Genomic DNA, 13,943 nt, shown 5'->3' with positions numbered 1-13,943 from the left:
CCTGGACTCTTACGACTAAGAGCGAGAGACTCACGGAGAAGTAAGGCGTGGTTCCTAGGGTGGAACAGAGGGTAGGCGCAACTCCTGGATGAGTAGACTCTTGGAAGAGTGGTGAGCTCGTGATCATATTGAGATACTCAGATAATGACTGTCGCACTTGGAAATGGTAATTTCCGTTTGAGGGGGTGTTGTAAGCCTTGGTGTGAGGCTTGATGAATCATTCCGGACCGAGCATGGTTGATACGCTCGAAGGGGAATGCAGTGTGTCCCAGAGACAAGCGTTAACACTCTTCAGATGTGATGTGGCAGACCATCTGGTTGTAGTGATCCTTTTGTGTGAGAAAAGGTGTGCTTTGGTGACTCTGGTGATTGAAAGGTTTGGCGAGTACCTGTAAACTCGACCACATATGCTCTCAGAATGGTAAGTTTGGAAGAGCTGCAAGATGCAAGCCTGTGCTGAAGAAGCAAGAGGACAGTTGCCCCACATGAATGGCAAAGGGGGTGATTGTTGGGTTGTTGCCATTGCATGTGCATCAAATGGTTGGCACCAACCATTGACTATTGGCAGCCACCATTTTCAATGGTTAGGCAACCTACCATGCCTAACCTTGCAGCCATGTTTGACAGCAGAACAAGTGGAGCAGCACCATGGATGCCTATAAAAGAGGCATGATTTTAGAGAGCAAAGTTGAGAGTAAGAGAGGTGTGAGAATGTGAAGAGTATAGAGAGAAAGTGGAGAGCTGCAATGGCAGCAGCCTTGCTGCCATTGCAGCAGCTGCAAGTGCAGCAAGAGATCTGGGAGTTGAGTTTGAGTGAAGTGAGCCTCCTCCTCCATGTGTGTTGTAACCCTTTCTCTATCCATCTCTAATAATATTGACTTCTCCCGTGGATGTAGGCGGTTTTGCCAAACCACGTAAAATATTGTGTCAGTGTGCTTTATACCCTCCGTTTGAGCAATTATCAGTACAACCCCAGTCGGAAATCCCCAACATGATTTTCAGGACAAAAGTAATTAAAAATGCAATATCAAATGCATATATGAAACGTATTCAAAGTCAAAAGGCAGATACAGGAAATCCAAAGCTGACTCGATTATCTCCTTGTTGGAGTCAGAATTTTGAAGCTCTGCCTTTTCATTCTCCAACAGGCAATGACTGTCGAGAAATTCCATTAGCATTTCACAGCAGCAATAAAGCAAGTGCAACAAGTGAAAGTATTAGAAGCAATGTCGGAGAGATTATGAGAAACTAGAAAAACCATTCCAGAAAAAATAAAAAGAGACAACTTTTGGACTAATTTTGATCCGGATTAGTACCGATACAATACTGCTTGATCAAAACTATCAGAGTGTAGCTAATGAAGAACCCACTACACAGACACACACACACACACAGAGAGAGAGAGAGAGAAGACTATGAAGAAACAGTTACTTGTATCTATTCCTTATCATAACTATGGTAACTTGGCCATCAGGTAGCACAGGGAACACAGGATGCTTCTGCCTAGAATTAGCACCCTCACTAGACCTCACATTTCTTCTGGTGTGAGGATACTACCTCTCACAATTTCTATCACTTCCAGAGCAAACGGTTAACGGAAAGTTAGTAGCTATATCCTTTGTTTTTATGAGATTTTTTCTTTAACATGTTTGCTCGTCTTGCATGCCATCTTTCATTAATAATATGATCTCTTTGTTACTCACCTTTGTTTTTAAGAGATTTTCTGTGGTTCATATACTTTCTTTCTTTTTTTCCCTTTAGGACGATTTTTTTTTTATCTTGCATGTGCTTGCATGGAATTTCTTTAACATCCTTGCACATTTTTTATAAAAAAAATGGTCGACTCAAACACTAACGTTTTGAGAGAAGGGCGTGGTCAGTATAGATGCCAGTTGAATTACAAATTTATTGACGCATTTCTTACCTTCGTCGGTCATCATGTACCGGCTAGCACACGGGTTATTAGGCCTCCCTGCTCCATCAAAACTTAATGGGTATACATGTTTTTTTTTTCATGGTAAAAGCGCATGGGAAACGTCCTTCATCTACTTATTTTCTTTTCTGAGTCTTCTCTGCTGAAATTTCGTCCCTTCGCACATTTTTTGCGACGATTTCTCGATCCACCATGTGGTTTTAGTTTAGAAAAACTTTAAGGGGCAGATATGCCCTTGATCTTTTTTACAGGTAATAAAATGGAAACTGATTAGATGACACGTATTTATACCGGTCCGGATTCATATTGCTGAACAACTTTCTTAGATTTTTTCTTACAAAAATTGGCTTTGGATCTTCTCTTTGTCATCTTCCAAGCCACCAAGCAACCATCCACTTGCCAGTTGAACGTTTTCTTGCTGGTTTCTACCTCTCTCAGCAGCTATGGTGTTGAGCACCCTTCAATGCCAATAATGCAGCTCCATAGGCAGCCTCTGTTTGCTTTGCCCGACTCACGGGCAAGCCAAGTACTCGCTCTCGTATCTTGGTCCATTTTTCGTTTTTTGCACCACCTCCAGCTGTAAGAACTTCCTCAACTTGGGTTGCTCCTAGATCCTTTAACAAGTTATATGCCGTCGCCTGAAAATCATACAAGGTCTCCGTGTCAACTTACCATTTCTGTTGTCTATACTCTATGGTGTATGAGAGTTTGAACATGGGCAGACCGACTGAGAATCCTTACCTCTATATGTGCAATAGATTCCAAAATACCATGCAAGTACTCAACATCACTTTCCGGTCGTGGATGTAACCTGCGAGAAGAAAAATAATTGGTCGAACTATGGAACCATGGGAGACATCCTAACTTGCCAAAAATACTGTTTCCTTTGCTGTGCTAGACATTAATGTTCCTAACTTGTGACTCTAAAAGGTACTCAAACTAGAATTTGGAACACAGACAAGAAGTGAGATGTCTATTCCAAGTTTTTATATTCATTTCTTCAACCTGATCTTACTTCCAGTTTTGAATTGAAGCACTTCATGTCTGATAAAGTGCAAGACATCAGACTGCCTAAGAAAATCTCCATTTTCCAGATGGCAGGTGATTGGGCTCCACGTTTATTTTTCTTATGATATATTTTCAAGCACTTCCTAGCTGTAACTGATTCTGAGTATACACTATCACAATTCATGCCACAATCACCAGCTTCTAGGCAGTCATGAAATTCATCTATAAGTACCTTATTCTTTGGGAATTTTGGTTGATTTTCTGGGGGGAAAGTAACAACACATTGTTCAGTGCCTTGATAAGCAAAATAGTAAGATGCTCTGCAAATGTGCAGCAGGGGAATATGGCTTTTGATTGAATAAAGTTTACAAGGGCTAGGCACTTCTGGGTTCCAACAACAAATGCAACAAGAATTGAATACCTGGGAACCAGATTTGGATCTGCCACAGGAAATCTCTCACCGACTGCTTTTAAAGGGTAGTAGTCTAGAGGAGAAGCTTCCATTGGATTTATCTGTTCACTCAATTTCTGCAGTTGCTCATCAGTGAAAAACTGCTTAAGAACAGCTCCACCAGTGTTTGAAGCACCTCCAACCAGCCATTTATCATCAAGGCGATGACTATAAACTCCAAATCGTGCATCATCAATCCTCGTAGTGCTCAGTAACTTAATAGCAAGAGTTGAGCCCAAAGAAGTGACCTAAATTCAAGTGTAAAGGTCAGAATACAATTGGTTCACTAGATTAAAGGGTTGAGTTCTAAATTTTCTTACAGCTTTTCCAGGTTGTGTTGCACGTGCTGCAAGGAAAGCGGCTATACTATCTGTTGTTCCTGCACATACAATACAATCCTCATGAAAACCTGCAAAGATGCATTTTATAAGTCGTCAAATGCAGTTCTGAAAATTTGCCAAATTGAAGAAGCTTTAAGGCGTAGGGGCAGGACAAGAGAAATTGCTGGGGAAAAAACTTACAATCAACAAACATAAAGCTCAAATAGACTATGACTCTGTTTTAACCAATTTAAGGTAATAAAACAATTTGTTCAATAAAGTAATCTTCCATTTATTTGGTCATTGTAATCGTCACTTGATCCAAAATCAATAGTTTATGAGCAATAGGGATGTCATTCACATATGATCTGTAAATCTAAAATTCTAATTAACTATATGTTTTAATGGTTATTTAAACATGAAATTTTATTTCAGTTCAAATATGAGTATAGCACCTTTTCATCAATCCTCTGTTAAAAAAAAATTAAGGAAAAGACTCCGAATATTATTGGTCTGTTTTATGCCCGGCAGTCTCAAGGAGCACACCAACACAGATTTAAGTTCCAAAGGATTAGTGGAAGGCCAAATTAATAAAGATTCAACATGCACTCCATGGAATTCGAGGCTTAAAGGGTGACTTGAGAAATATGCTGGATGTTCAAAGTAAGGAGGAACGGAGAAAATAACTACAAACTGCTCAAGTATTGGCAACTTTTCATGCAGCATTACGATAAAAATTATAGAAAGAACCGCTTGAGTATTTCAAATTAATGTCACACAAAATCACACAACAGAAAGTGTCTACCAAATTTGTCAATTCCTGGAGTATAACTTCATAATTTGGCTAAACTGTTCATTGACAGTAACTGATCTAAGCAGTGTGATAGAAAATAACAGGACTTGACTCTGTTTATCCTTTAATTATTAAGCTATCTAACAATGGAACATACCAAATTGTGTTCTAATATCCTCTTTTAAATTCCCAATTGAAGTTCCCGGAGCTATAACAGAAGGTAGAAGTTGAGAGTATGGCTGAGAATGCAGCCATGGTGGATAAGAATCCGATGCAGGATCATAACCAACCTGCAAGACACGAATCACTTGTTATATGATTCCTCCAACACAAACAATTATGGAAACATGAAAAGAAAATCCTAGAGGAAAGAGTTAATGACCAATACCTTCAGGGCATTATTGTAATCAGACACTCCGAGTTTTCCATGAAGAAGCCACAACAGCCAATCTGCTTGGTGCAATAACAATGCTGATTTTTTATTTGACTCCTCTATGTTCCACCATGAAACAAGCTTGCACAATGTAGATGATCCAGAGCAAACAGTATGGTTTGCAGGAGCAACAGATTTTACCGTTGGCAAAGCATCAGGGCAACTCTCATTGTAAAGGAATGGTCTCCATAATGGTTCTCCTGTATTTCTGCAGGAAAAAAAATCAAGAAGCTTGATCTGGAAGTAAAACAATGGTAGGATAGCCACAAAATTGCTGAGACATCCACCTGTCTACAATGAGTGTGGTCGCAGAAGTTCCATCTATTGAAATAGAAGCAACAAGTGGGCGGAGATGAACTGGAACATCCTCTAGCAGTGAGAAAAGCGCTGCCCTCCATGACCGCACCCAATCCATTTTTTCTTCACTCTTCCTAGACAAAAGTAATAAGATTCTCAGTTAATTTGGGCAATTAAATTTCACAGGAATTACACCAGTAAGCATTATAAGCTTTTCTTCCAAATTCAGTAGTATCTCTCAAGAAACTCAGAAAGCATCACGAACAAAAAGAGTAGCAACATTGATTTTAAGACAAAAAAAAACTCTAGTGGACAAGGAGTTTGCCAGTTTTGGTAAGTTAGAATTGAGCGCAATTTCCAGAAGAATATCCCAAGTAAGCGCATCATCACCAAAATCCTAGAACCAGTATATATCCATAGTAGGTTGAATTCAACTCGAACTAATACCAGGTTGAATTAACAATTATACACTAAAATGTTCCACTGTCATTTAAAATTTGAAAGCAAAAAATGACGTGAAACGTCTAATAGCAGATATGATTATGACCAATTCGACAGTTCTAAGCCCAAGCAGAAGTTTGGATGAGTTAAACTGAAAAAAACAGGCATAACTTTTGATATGATCATCGTCAGAGAAATTTAACTATCACTTTCGACAGGCCCTGTTCCCAACGGGGTTGATCAGATAGAGCCAGTCCAGGTTGGGATCATTCTCGAATTAGTCCCGAAAGTTGTTATTTCGGAATTTTCTTTATTTTCCTAGTTATTTTCATATTCCTTTCTTGATTGGATATCAAAATTTTATTTGATTTGGGTTTTATTAATTAAATCGGTTTAGCTACTATTTATTTTTCAAAACAGTTAAGAATCATTGATATTTTGGAGTTTATCAGATCAGAATTAGATATAAGTTTAGGATTTGTGAACGTGGTGCTTCCTTTTTCCTTTTTGCTATATGTTGCGTCAAGAACTGCCTAAAAAAATTGAATGCATCAATTTTTCCATAATTGTTGCAGGTGTGTGTATAATTTTCAAAGATGCACAATTTGACAGTAGTAATAAATGAATAATCTTACCATAAAAACTGGATATTCTCTCTTTCCTTCGGAGTGAATTATCCCTTGCTTGTCGATAAGAGCATATCTAGCTCCAGAAGTTCCAAAATCCATACCTAGATAAAGCCTTTCTCCAACTAGAATGCCACTTTCTTTATTGCTTGCAAGAGCCATTATCGGTCTTGGTTTGCCTACAGTTTTATACAGCTGATCTTTTCTCGTTACCAATAACTTTCTTGAACTACAATGCCCTGAAATTTAATGATGATGATGATGATAAAAAAAAAAAAAACATCAGTCAAGTTCATTGGGTAACAGGCTTCATGAGTCATGGTAAAAGAAAGACATGTAAAGATTACAAAATGTAAGAGCATGAAACTGGTTCAGCTTAGGAGAGAGACAGGGAGAGAGGAGTACCATGTTGTTGAGACTGTGAGAAGGGAGAGAGGAAGGAGAGTGTTGGGTGGTGAACCAAGGCAGTCATGGTGGTGCCTTTGTGTTGGATAAGGTGAAGAATCTTGTGTTAAAACTTAAAAGACCACGCTAGCTTCTGCCTTTTAAAACGTTTCGTTTACATTAAGAGACGACATGTCGTGTGTTAACTATTAACACTTAACAGAAACAACGAGCAGTGACGGAGATTACCAGGCACCATTCTCGGAGAGGTGAGAAAGAGAGCCAGGATTTTTTAAATAAAAAAATAAATTATTAATAAATATTATATATTATATATTATGTAGACATGCATTATATTAAGAAATCAATTTAAAATATATATATTAATTCATATCAAACAAAATTAATTTAAAAATACTTTTAAAATAAAAAAAAACTTACATTATAATTGTTCTTTTCGAGTTTTATATTTTAAAACTGCTTCATAATAATTTTATTATCAATCTCATCAAAGATATTTTTCTTAATATATACAATCAAACTGTCATTCATTTATTTTTAGTTTAGGATAGGTTCAATGCTTGTGTTTTCTAAATCTTCCAAGGACTAATGAAGTTCTTGACAACAATGTTATGCTAACATATGGTAGAGAGTAGCTAAAACCATGACTAGTAAGTTCATTGTCATCCATTTTCAATATGAAATTCATAGTAAAATACTTATCAATTCATTAAAACTCATTTCAATTCATATCCATATGCATATAATATTACTCATACACATATTAATTTAACAAACTCTTAAATTATTATAAATCCTAACATTTTCAATAACTAATTGTAAATGAATAAAACTAAAATTAAACAATGAAACAAATAGAAAAGATGAAGAAAACTTACATAAAGCATAAAACATGAGAGGTTATTTACTTAACTAATTAATAGCTCAGGACTTGAAGAGAAATTTTGCAAAAGAAAAAGAAACAAGAATAGTAGCTCAAAAAAAAAAAGAAAGGCTCTCGGTTAATTAATAAAAGAAAAAGAAAAAAAATTAGTGAAATATACTAAATATATATATTATATATTATATTATGTTGTAAGTTAACAATATCTAACTTGGGTTAATTAATTAGTAGCCATCAAAGAAAATTAAACATGTTAAGTATTATTAATATTCTAATATAAAAAGTATTTTGAAAAAAAAAAGTTTAAAGGGGCAATTGTATATTTTAATATAAAAAATATGTTTAAAAAAAAAATAAGGGGGCAATTGCCCCCTTTGATACCGTGTGGCTCTGCCACTGAGAGCATCCACCATCAAACTAATGGTTTTTTTTCACACCACTAGATTATTGCCCATTGTTGTGCTGGGGTTTAAATCCAAAAATATGTGTGTGTGTGTTATTATTATGTTTTTTTAGTAAAATTAATAATTCTAAACTAAAATTACAATGTATATTGAATAATATCTTTTAAAAATATTAATACAGTAATATATTAGAGAATTTTTTTTTAAATATTGAGATAATAATATATTGAATTAATATGATTTGATTTATTAAATTTATAACCAGAGTTATAAGATTATCAAAACTCAGTAGAAAGCAAATCAAAATAAATTGTGAATGTCAATTTTTAATAAACTTAATGTTGAATGATGAAATTGAAAATTAAATATTAATTTTTTTAAAAAAATTACTTGAGTCAATCCGGGTTAGCCTGTCAAACTCGTAACTCAGGTCGTGAGATCAAGATAATCCCGTAGAAAGCTAATAAAAAAAATACAAAACTCAATTTCCAACCATCTCAATATTAAAGAATAAAATAAATAAAAAAACAATTAAAAAAATAACCACAAGAAAGCCCAGGTCATCTCGGCCTAACTTGTTAATCCCACAACCCGAGTCATGAAACCGAAGTAACTTTATAAAAAACAATTAAATTAAATTACAACGCTCCATTTACAACACATCCAATGTTAAAATGTTGGGATTGAGAAAAAAATAAATCCAATAGACAAGGATAGCTTTATAAAAAATAAATTACAAAACTCAATTCACAAACAACATACTATTTAAATATAAAATTGAAATAAAATAAAATAAAATGAAGATTAGGTTATTGGAGTGAAATTTTAAAAAAATCAATTGAAAAAGAATAAAGAAAATAAATCGAGTTAACCTGGATCAACTTGCTAAACCTGCAACCTGTTCATGAGATTATGATAGTCTAACGAAAAACAAATTGAAAAAAATACGAAGTCCAAAAGGAAAAGAAAAAAAAATGAATAAAGCTAACCAATCAAACATGCAATTTAATCATAAAATTGTGATAATTCCATGAAAGTAAATAAAAAAATAAGAATCTCAATTTTCAACCAACTCAACATTAATTTTTTAAAATATTTTTCGCTTAAAAATATATCAAAATGATATATTTTTTTATTTTTTAAAAATTATTTTTGAGATCAGCACATCAAAACGATCTGAATACATAAAAAAATATTTTTTAGCAAAAATTTTTTTTTTGAAGGAAACCGCGTTCCCAAACAAACTTTAAATAATGAAATGAAAAAAAAAATCAATTAGCTACCGGGAAAAAACAACTTGAGTTATCTGGATTAACTTATTAAACTTGAAATAAAGTTATAAGATCAGAATAAATTCATAAAATTAAAGAATTATAAAATCTCATTTACAACGATTTAATGTTGAAATCAATAAAAAAAAACTCAATACTCAATAATAAAATAAAATATTATTACAATGAATAATATATTTTTTAGTCACACCCCATTAATGTTTTGTTAACATTAGTTAATATTAATGTTAATGTTAACGTTAATAAGGGGCCTTATTCTATTGAAATGCTTTGGTTTTTGAATAAGCAAACGACACTCGTTTCATTTGCTTATAAAGTTCGCAAAAAGCTTTCGAACCATCTCTGCATACAAAAGATGAGTGGGCTCTCGAGGTTGCGAGTCCATTGAGATAAGGCTCGTAAGTCGTAACATTATAAATCAGTCTCGTTGGGAGCAGAGGATAACTTCGACCTCCAAGGTCTGACTTAGATTTGAACCTTGCGGCTAAATGAAATTGTTTTTTAAATTATTTTTTAAATTATGATGATGTTAAAGATATTTAAAAAATATTTTTCATGTATTTTTAATTATTTTTTTTTAAAAAAACACGCACTGTAATAGCAAACACATGCTAAAATCTAATGTCTCCTGAGCTTTGTAACGGAATAATTGCTCTTCCAACCCGTAGTCAAGTCCCAATTCTATATTATTTTCCAGAGTTTATATTTGACATTTCCAAATAAACCCAGAATCCTATTGCGCTATCCTCCCGAGTCTTGACCCTTGAGAACCTCTTTTTTCGCAATTGTTTTAAATTGGTATTGAAACTCTTTTGAAACAAGCAAGGGTTGAACGACCGATTCCGACAAAAAATCCCAGGGCCGTAAAACCCACAATTTTGTGGGCCGTCATTTACGAGGAACCAAAATCTCAATAAACCATTTAGCTTGTGGATCTTGCTAAGCAAGATTACGTCAAAAAAATGTGGTCCGAGTTAGTAAGATTGCTTTCCACTCAAATAAACTTTTCTTTCTTTTCTCGTGGAAATCCCCACCAAATCTCGATTCCAGACCACCTAATCAGGAGGAACGTGGAGCTGGACAGCTCGACCAAACTCAAGCTACATCGCGATTTCCATAGATAAATCGGTGAAGCTAAAAGACACGAGAAGTATAATTGCCACTTCCACTTTCGGTTGAATGGTCAGGTGGGTTTTGCACGGTTGTAAAGGAGAAAAGGAAAGTGAGATCAGACAAACCATAAACAGACACCCGAGTTCATAAAACCTCGCCAAATTCTAGATGGGCTTCGGAATACATGGGTTAAGAGTTAGAGCTGGAATTTTTGCCTCTTGCCCCACATGTCAAATTATAGGTACCCTGGGAGCACGTGAGCCACTTGTATGGCACAAACAAAGTGGAGACGATAGACAGCTCAGTAGCTTCATCTCACAGTCACAACTCGGACACCACACGATAAAAAGAATTCCCAATCATGCACTCTTTCACGAGCTAGCTACTAACTTAGGACCACATTAAAGTTTGCATGTGCTCATCAAGCCTCGGAAAAATATGCCAGTTGCTAACGCGGGGCATCGATCTGTCTTTACTAGTACTCTTTTCCGAAAATAATCTCTTTGCACAGCAGTAGAAGGGTGCGTAAAGGAAAGGGTTAATTCAACAAATGAGTGATAGATCATAGAGACAAACATTTCTTTGGTCTTCTTGGCATATTCGGTGCCACCAATTAAAGTGATAGTGTGTAGGTTTTCTGCTAGTGGTTGTTGGCTAGTTTAAACAACCCCATCTTTAGAAAACGATATGTGTTCCTATCAGACCATTCAATCACATCCTACCTCTTTTCTTCCTGATTTTAGGCTCTTCACAATCTTCTTCGTTGGGTGGCTTCGGATATCATTCTTGCATATAAAAGGCCTAGATAAAAGGAGCCATGTCCCTTTTCTCTTGATTACCCCCTGGCCATCGAGCTTTCCTTTGAAAACACATCTACCTCTTCGATTTTTTAATAAAGTTTTAACATATAAACTTTCCGAGGTGCCGGATGCTACGAAGTAGCAAATCTCTCAAAAGTTGTATTTAAGTGGCCTTGCAAAGGTATATTTATATGTATAACATAAAAGTATAGCTTCGTCTTTAATCTTGCTTGTCTGCCTGGCAATATGGATTTGAGTAAATGGTTGAAATAACTATTAAGCTCTGGGGATAGATTGGACGGCTATGTGACAAATGTATTGAGTATTGACAGCCCGTTGGACACACCCACGCATGTCCACGGTCCAGACAAAATAACATGATAATTGATTGCACAATTTGCTTTTTATGGACATAATTATTCTTGATTTTGAAGTTGCATGCAATGCAGAAAAGCACAGGAATTGCCAATGGATCGATGCTCCCTGATCGTAAAACATAACTAAAAGATAAGTCATATCACATAGAAGTATCAACAAACAGTGAAATATAATATAGAAATTTACTGTCATTGTGTAGTCGTGTTAAGGGAGTACTTATGCTATGTTTGTTTTTTCGTTAAAAATATCTTTAATTTTTTTTTATTTCGAGTTGTGCAATCGGGAATGATTTTTTTGTAGTGAAAAAAACTGCGAGTAGTTAATTTGTGTTTTAATGACAGTTTTTTTTTTATTTCACCAAGAGGCATCATAGATAAATTGATGGTTTCGAGATTTAATACATAAAATCTCTTATCTTGTGAGAGTAATGTGTGTATGTGCGTAGAAGGGTCTAAAAGGAATCAAACTCGTAATCAAAAAGTAAATTTAAAACTTGATCAATTAAATTACCCATTAGATTATACTGTTAAATATACTTTATCCTTATATCTTTGTAGGTGAATTTCAACTTGATTATCCACGACAGAGCAATAATTAATGCTATTGCAAAACGTTATCGTTTTCAATCAGCAAGACAAAGAAAAGGAATCCCCAGAGACATTATCGAAGTTTCCCAGACAAGTGGATCCGCAGCATATTGTCAATTTAAAATCAAGAAGAAAACCAGTGTCATAAAAAATGAACTAACAATCCACGATCAATCGTTGATTTTCGTAAAAGAGTCCCATGGTCGATGAAATGTTTTGAGATGTTGTCTAAAATTTGAACCCGCCCCACTTAACTAACGCGAATCAGATTGCTGCAGGTTGCTTCGAGACCTCGTGAATTGATTATTGAATTCTCTTATATATTCGTCACTTAAAAAATGAACTAACAATCCACGATTTTAATCGTTGATTTATAATTTCCTCGGTAGATTATGGTTTCTTATGTTTTCTATCTTGATTACAGTAAAATCTGGGTGCATTACTGTTACACGTCCAGTATCTAAAAATAGCTGTTCATGTCCCTCCACATGCTTCTATGTTTACATATGGTAACATATGCTGGCATGCAACGAACATATGAACCGAAGGTCCAGAAATCTTGACAGGTGGGTCCGTTTGTCTAAACATTTACACCTGCGTTTGTTATGTCACAGTGAAAATATAGTATTTGGTTATGAAATTAATCGTGTTTTTAGTATGTAGGCCCTACCATTAACTACGTCGAAAACGTTGTTTTGTTGAAGCAGAAATTATCTGCTTCTTTCATCGCGTTCCTGTCTTCCTGCTGCACGCGCACATCCTGCTAATTAATTAGCATGAACAGTGCGGCATGCTGTATTGTTTAATTAGCAGGAATAGTGCACCTTGTTGCACTGTTCGCGTGCTCTACTATTTTTGCCGAACCAGTTCCGGTTCAAAATTTAAAATGTATTTAAACAGGTTTGATCTAGTAAAATAAAAATTATTTTTTATTTTTTAATTGTATTTTATTTAAAAAACTAGTGTTTAACATTATTTAATGAAACTATATAAATTAAACAAAAATCGCTTGATGACGTAGCATTTGCAGAATTTGATCGCAATTCCAATTCTGTTTCTGATTATATTTTACTTGATGTTGTTGTATGCTTAAGAAACCAAAAAAACTGTAGTTCTTGTCGGATGTATTTCATACGTGATGGAATTGTAGATATTATAATGAAACAATAAAAAATATTTTATATAAAGTATTATTTATTTTATAATGTAATAGCAATAATTAAATCTATAACATTTAAATTAAAAACCATCAATGTTAATATATAATTTTTTAAATTATTTTATAGCCTTAATTCCAAAAGCATTATTAACCAAATACATTAAATTACTTTTTGTTCAACCTCAATTCTAACCACAGTTTTAACCAAATATCTATTTTTTCAAACTAACCTCAGCTAAAAATACTTTTTATAAAACAACTTTTTTCAAACCATAACCACAACAGCTACCACAATACCAAACACACAATAAATTTCCAACATCAGAGATCACGAAGTATTCTGTATTCTCCAGTATTATGTTCTAACTCAAAAAATTTGAGACTCACTTTACCCTTTTCCAGTCCACAGCCTGATCCAAATTGAAAACTAATATATATTTTTCTTTACATACGATTTCACAGGTAATTTCTCGTCTCGTTCTATAAAATTCTGACCGAATCTACCTTCTCTGACACGTCGAATTTGACCAGCATCCAATGAAGTGTAGCTGAATGTGGGCCACTTGTAACAAAAGGTTGGATGATTTGACCAGCATCTGATCAAATTTGACAACGTTGTA

The 13,943-nt window shown here is 34.7% G+C and overlaps 1 protein-coding gene across 3 annotated transcripts; it reads right to left on the bottom strand.

Annotated features, from left to right (window-relative positions):
* Positions 1-2,128: 2,128 nt before the first annotated feature.
* LOC7464001 (D-ribulose kinase) lies at positions 2,129-6,873 on the bottom strand. 3 transcript variants are annotated; one of them, XM_002313732.4, is made up of 9 exons: positions 6,708-6,873; positions 6,312-6,541; positions 5,226-5,365; positions 4,894-5,146; positions 4,663-4,795; positions 3,713-3,801; positions 3,363-3,640; positions 2,675-2,744; positions 2,129-2,571 (listed from the first exon to the last, which is right to left on the bottom strand). In XM_002313732.4, exons 1-9 carry the CDS (start codon positions 6,772-6,774, stop codon positions 2,368-2,370), a joined length of 1,464 nt encoding a protein of 487 aa, XP_002313768.3. In that variant the 5' UTR covers positions 6,775-6,873; the 3' UTR covers positions 2,129-2,367. The 3 variants fall into 3 exon arrangements, with proteins under 3 accessions (XP_002313768.3, XP_024464095.2, XP_024464096.2); XM_024608327.2 differs by having other exon boundaries at positions 3,713-3,771; XM_024608328.2 differs by lacking the exon at positions 6,708-6,873 and having other exon boundaries at positions 5,226-5,369; positions 6,312-6,458.
* Between the last annotated feature and the right edge of the window lie 7,070 nt (positions 6,874-13,943).

This window comes from Populus trichocarpa, chromosome 9 (assembly GCF_000002775.5).
Source record: "Populus trichocarpa isolate Nisqually-1 chromosome 9, P.trichocarpa_v4.1, whole genome shotgun sequence".
NCBI classification, from domain to species: Eukaryota; Viridiplantae; Streptophyta; class Magnoliopsida; order Malpighiales; family Salicaceae; genus Populus; species Populus trichocarpa.
This window is presented reverse-complemented; position numbering and strand designations above follow the sequence as displayed.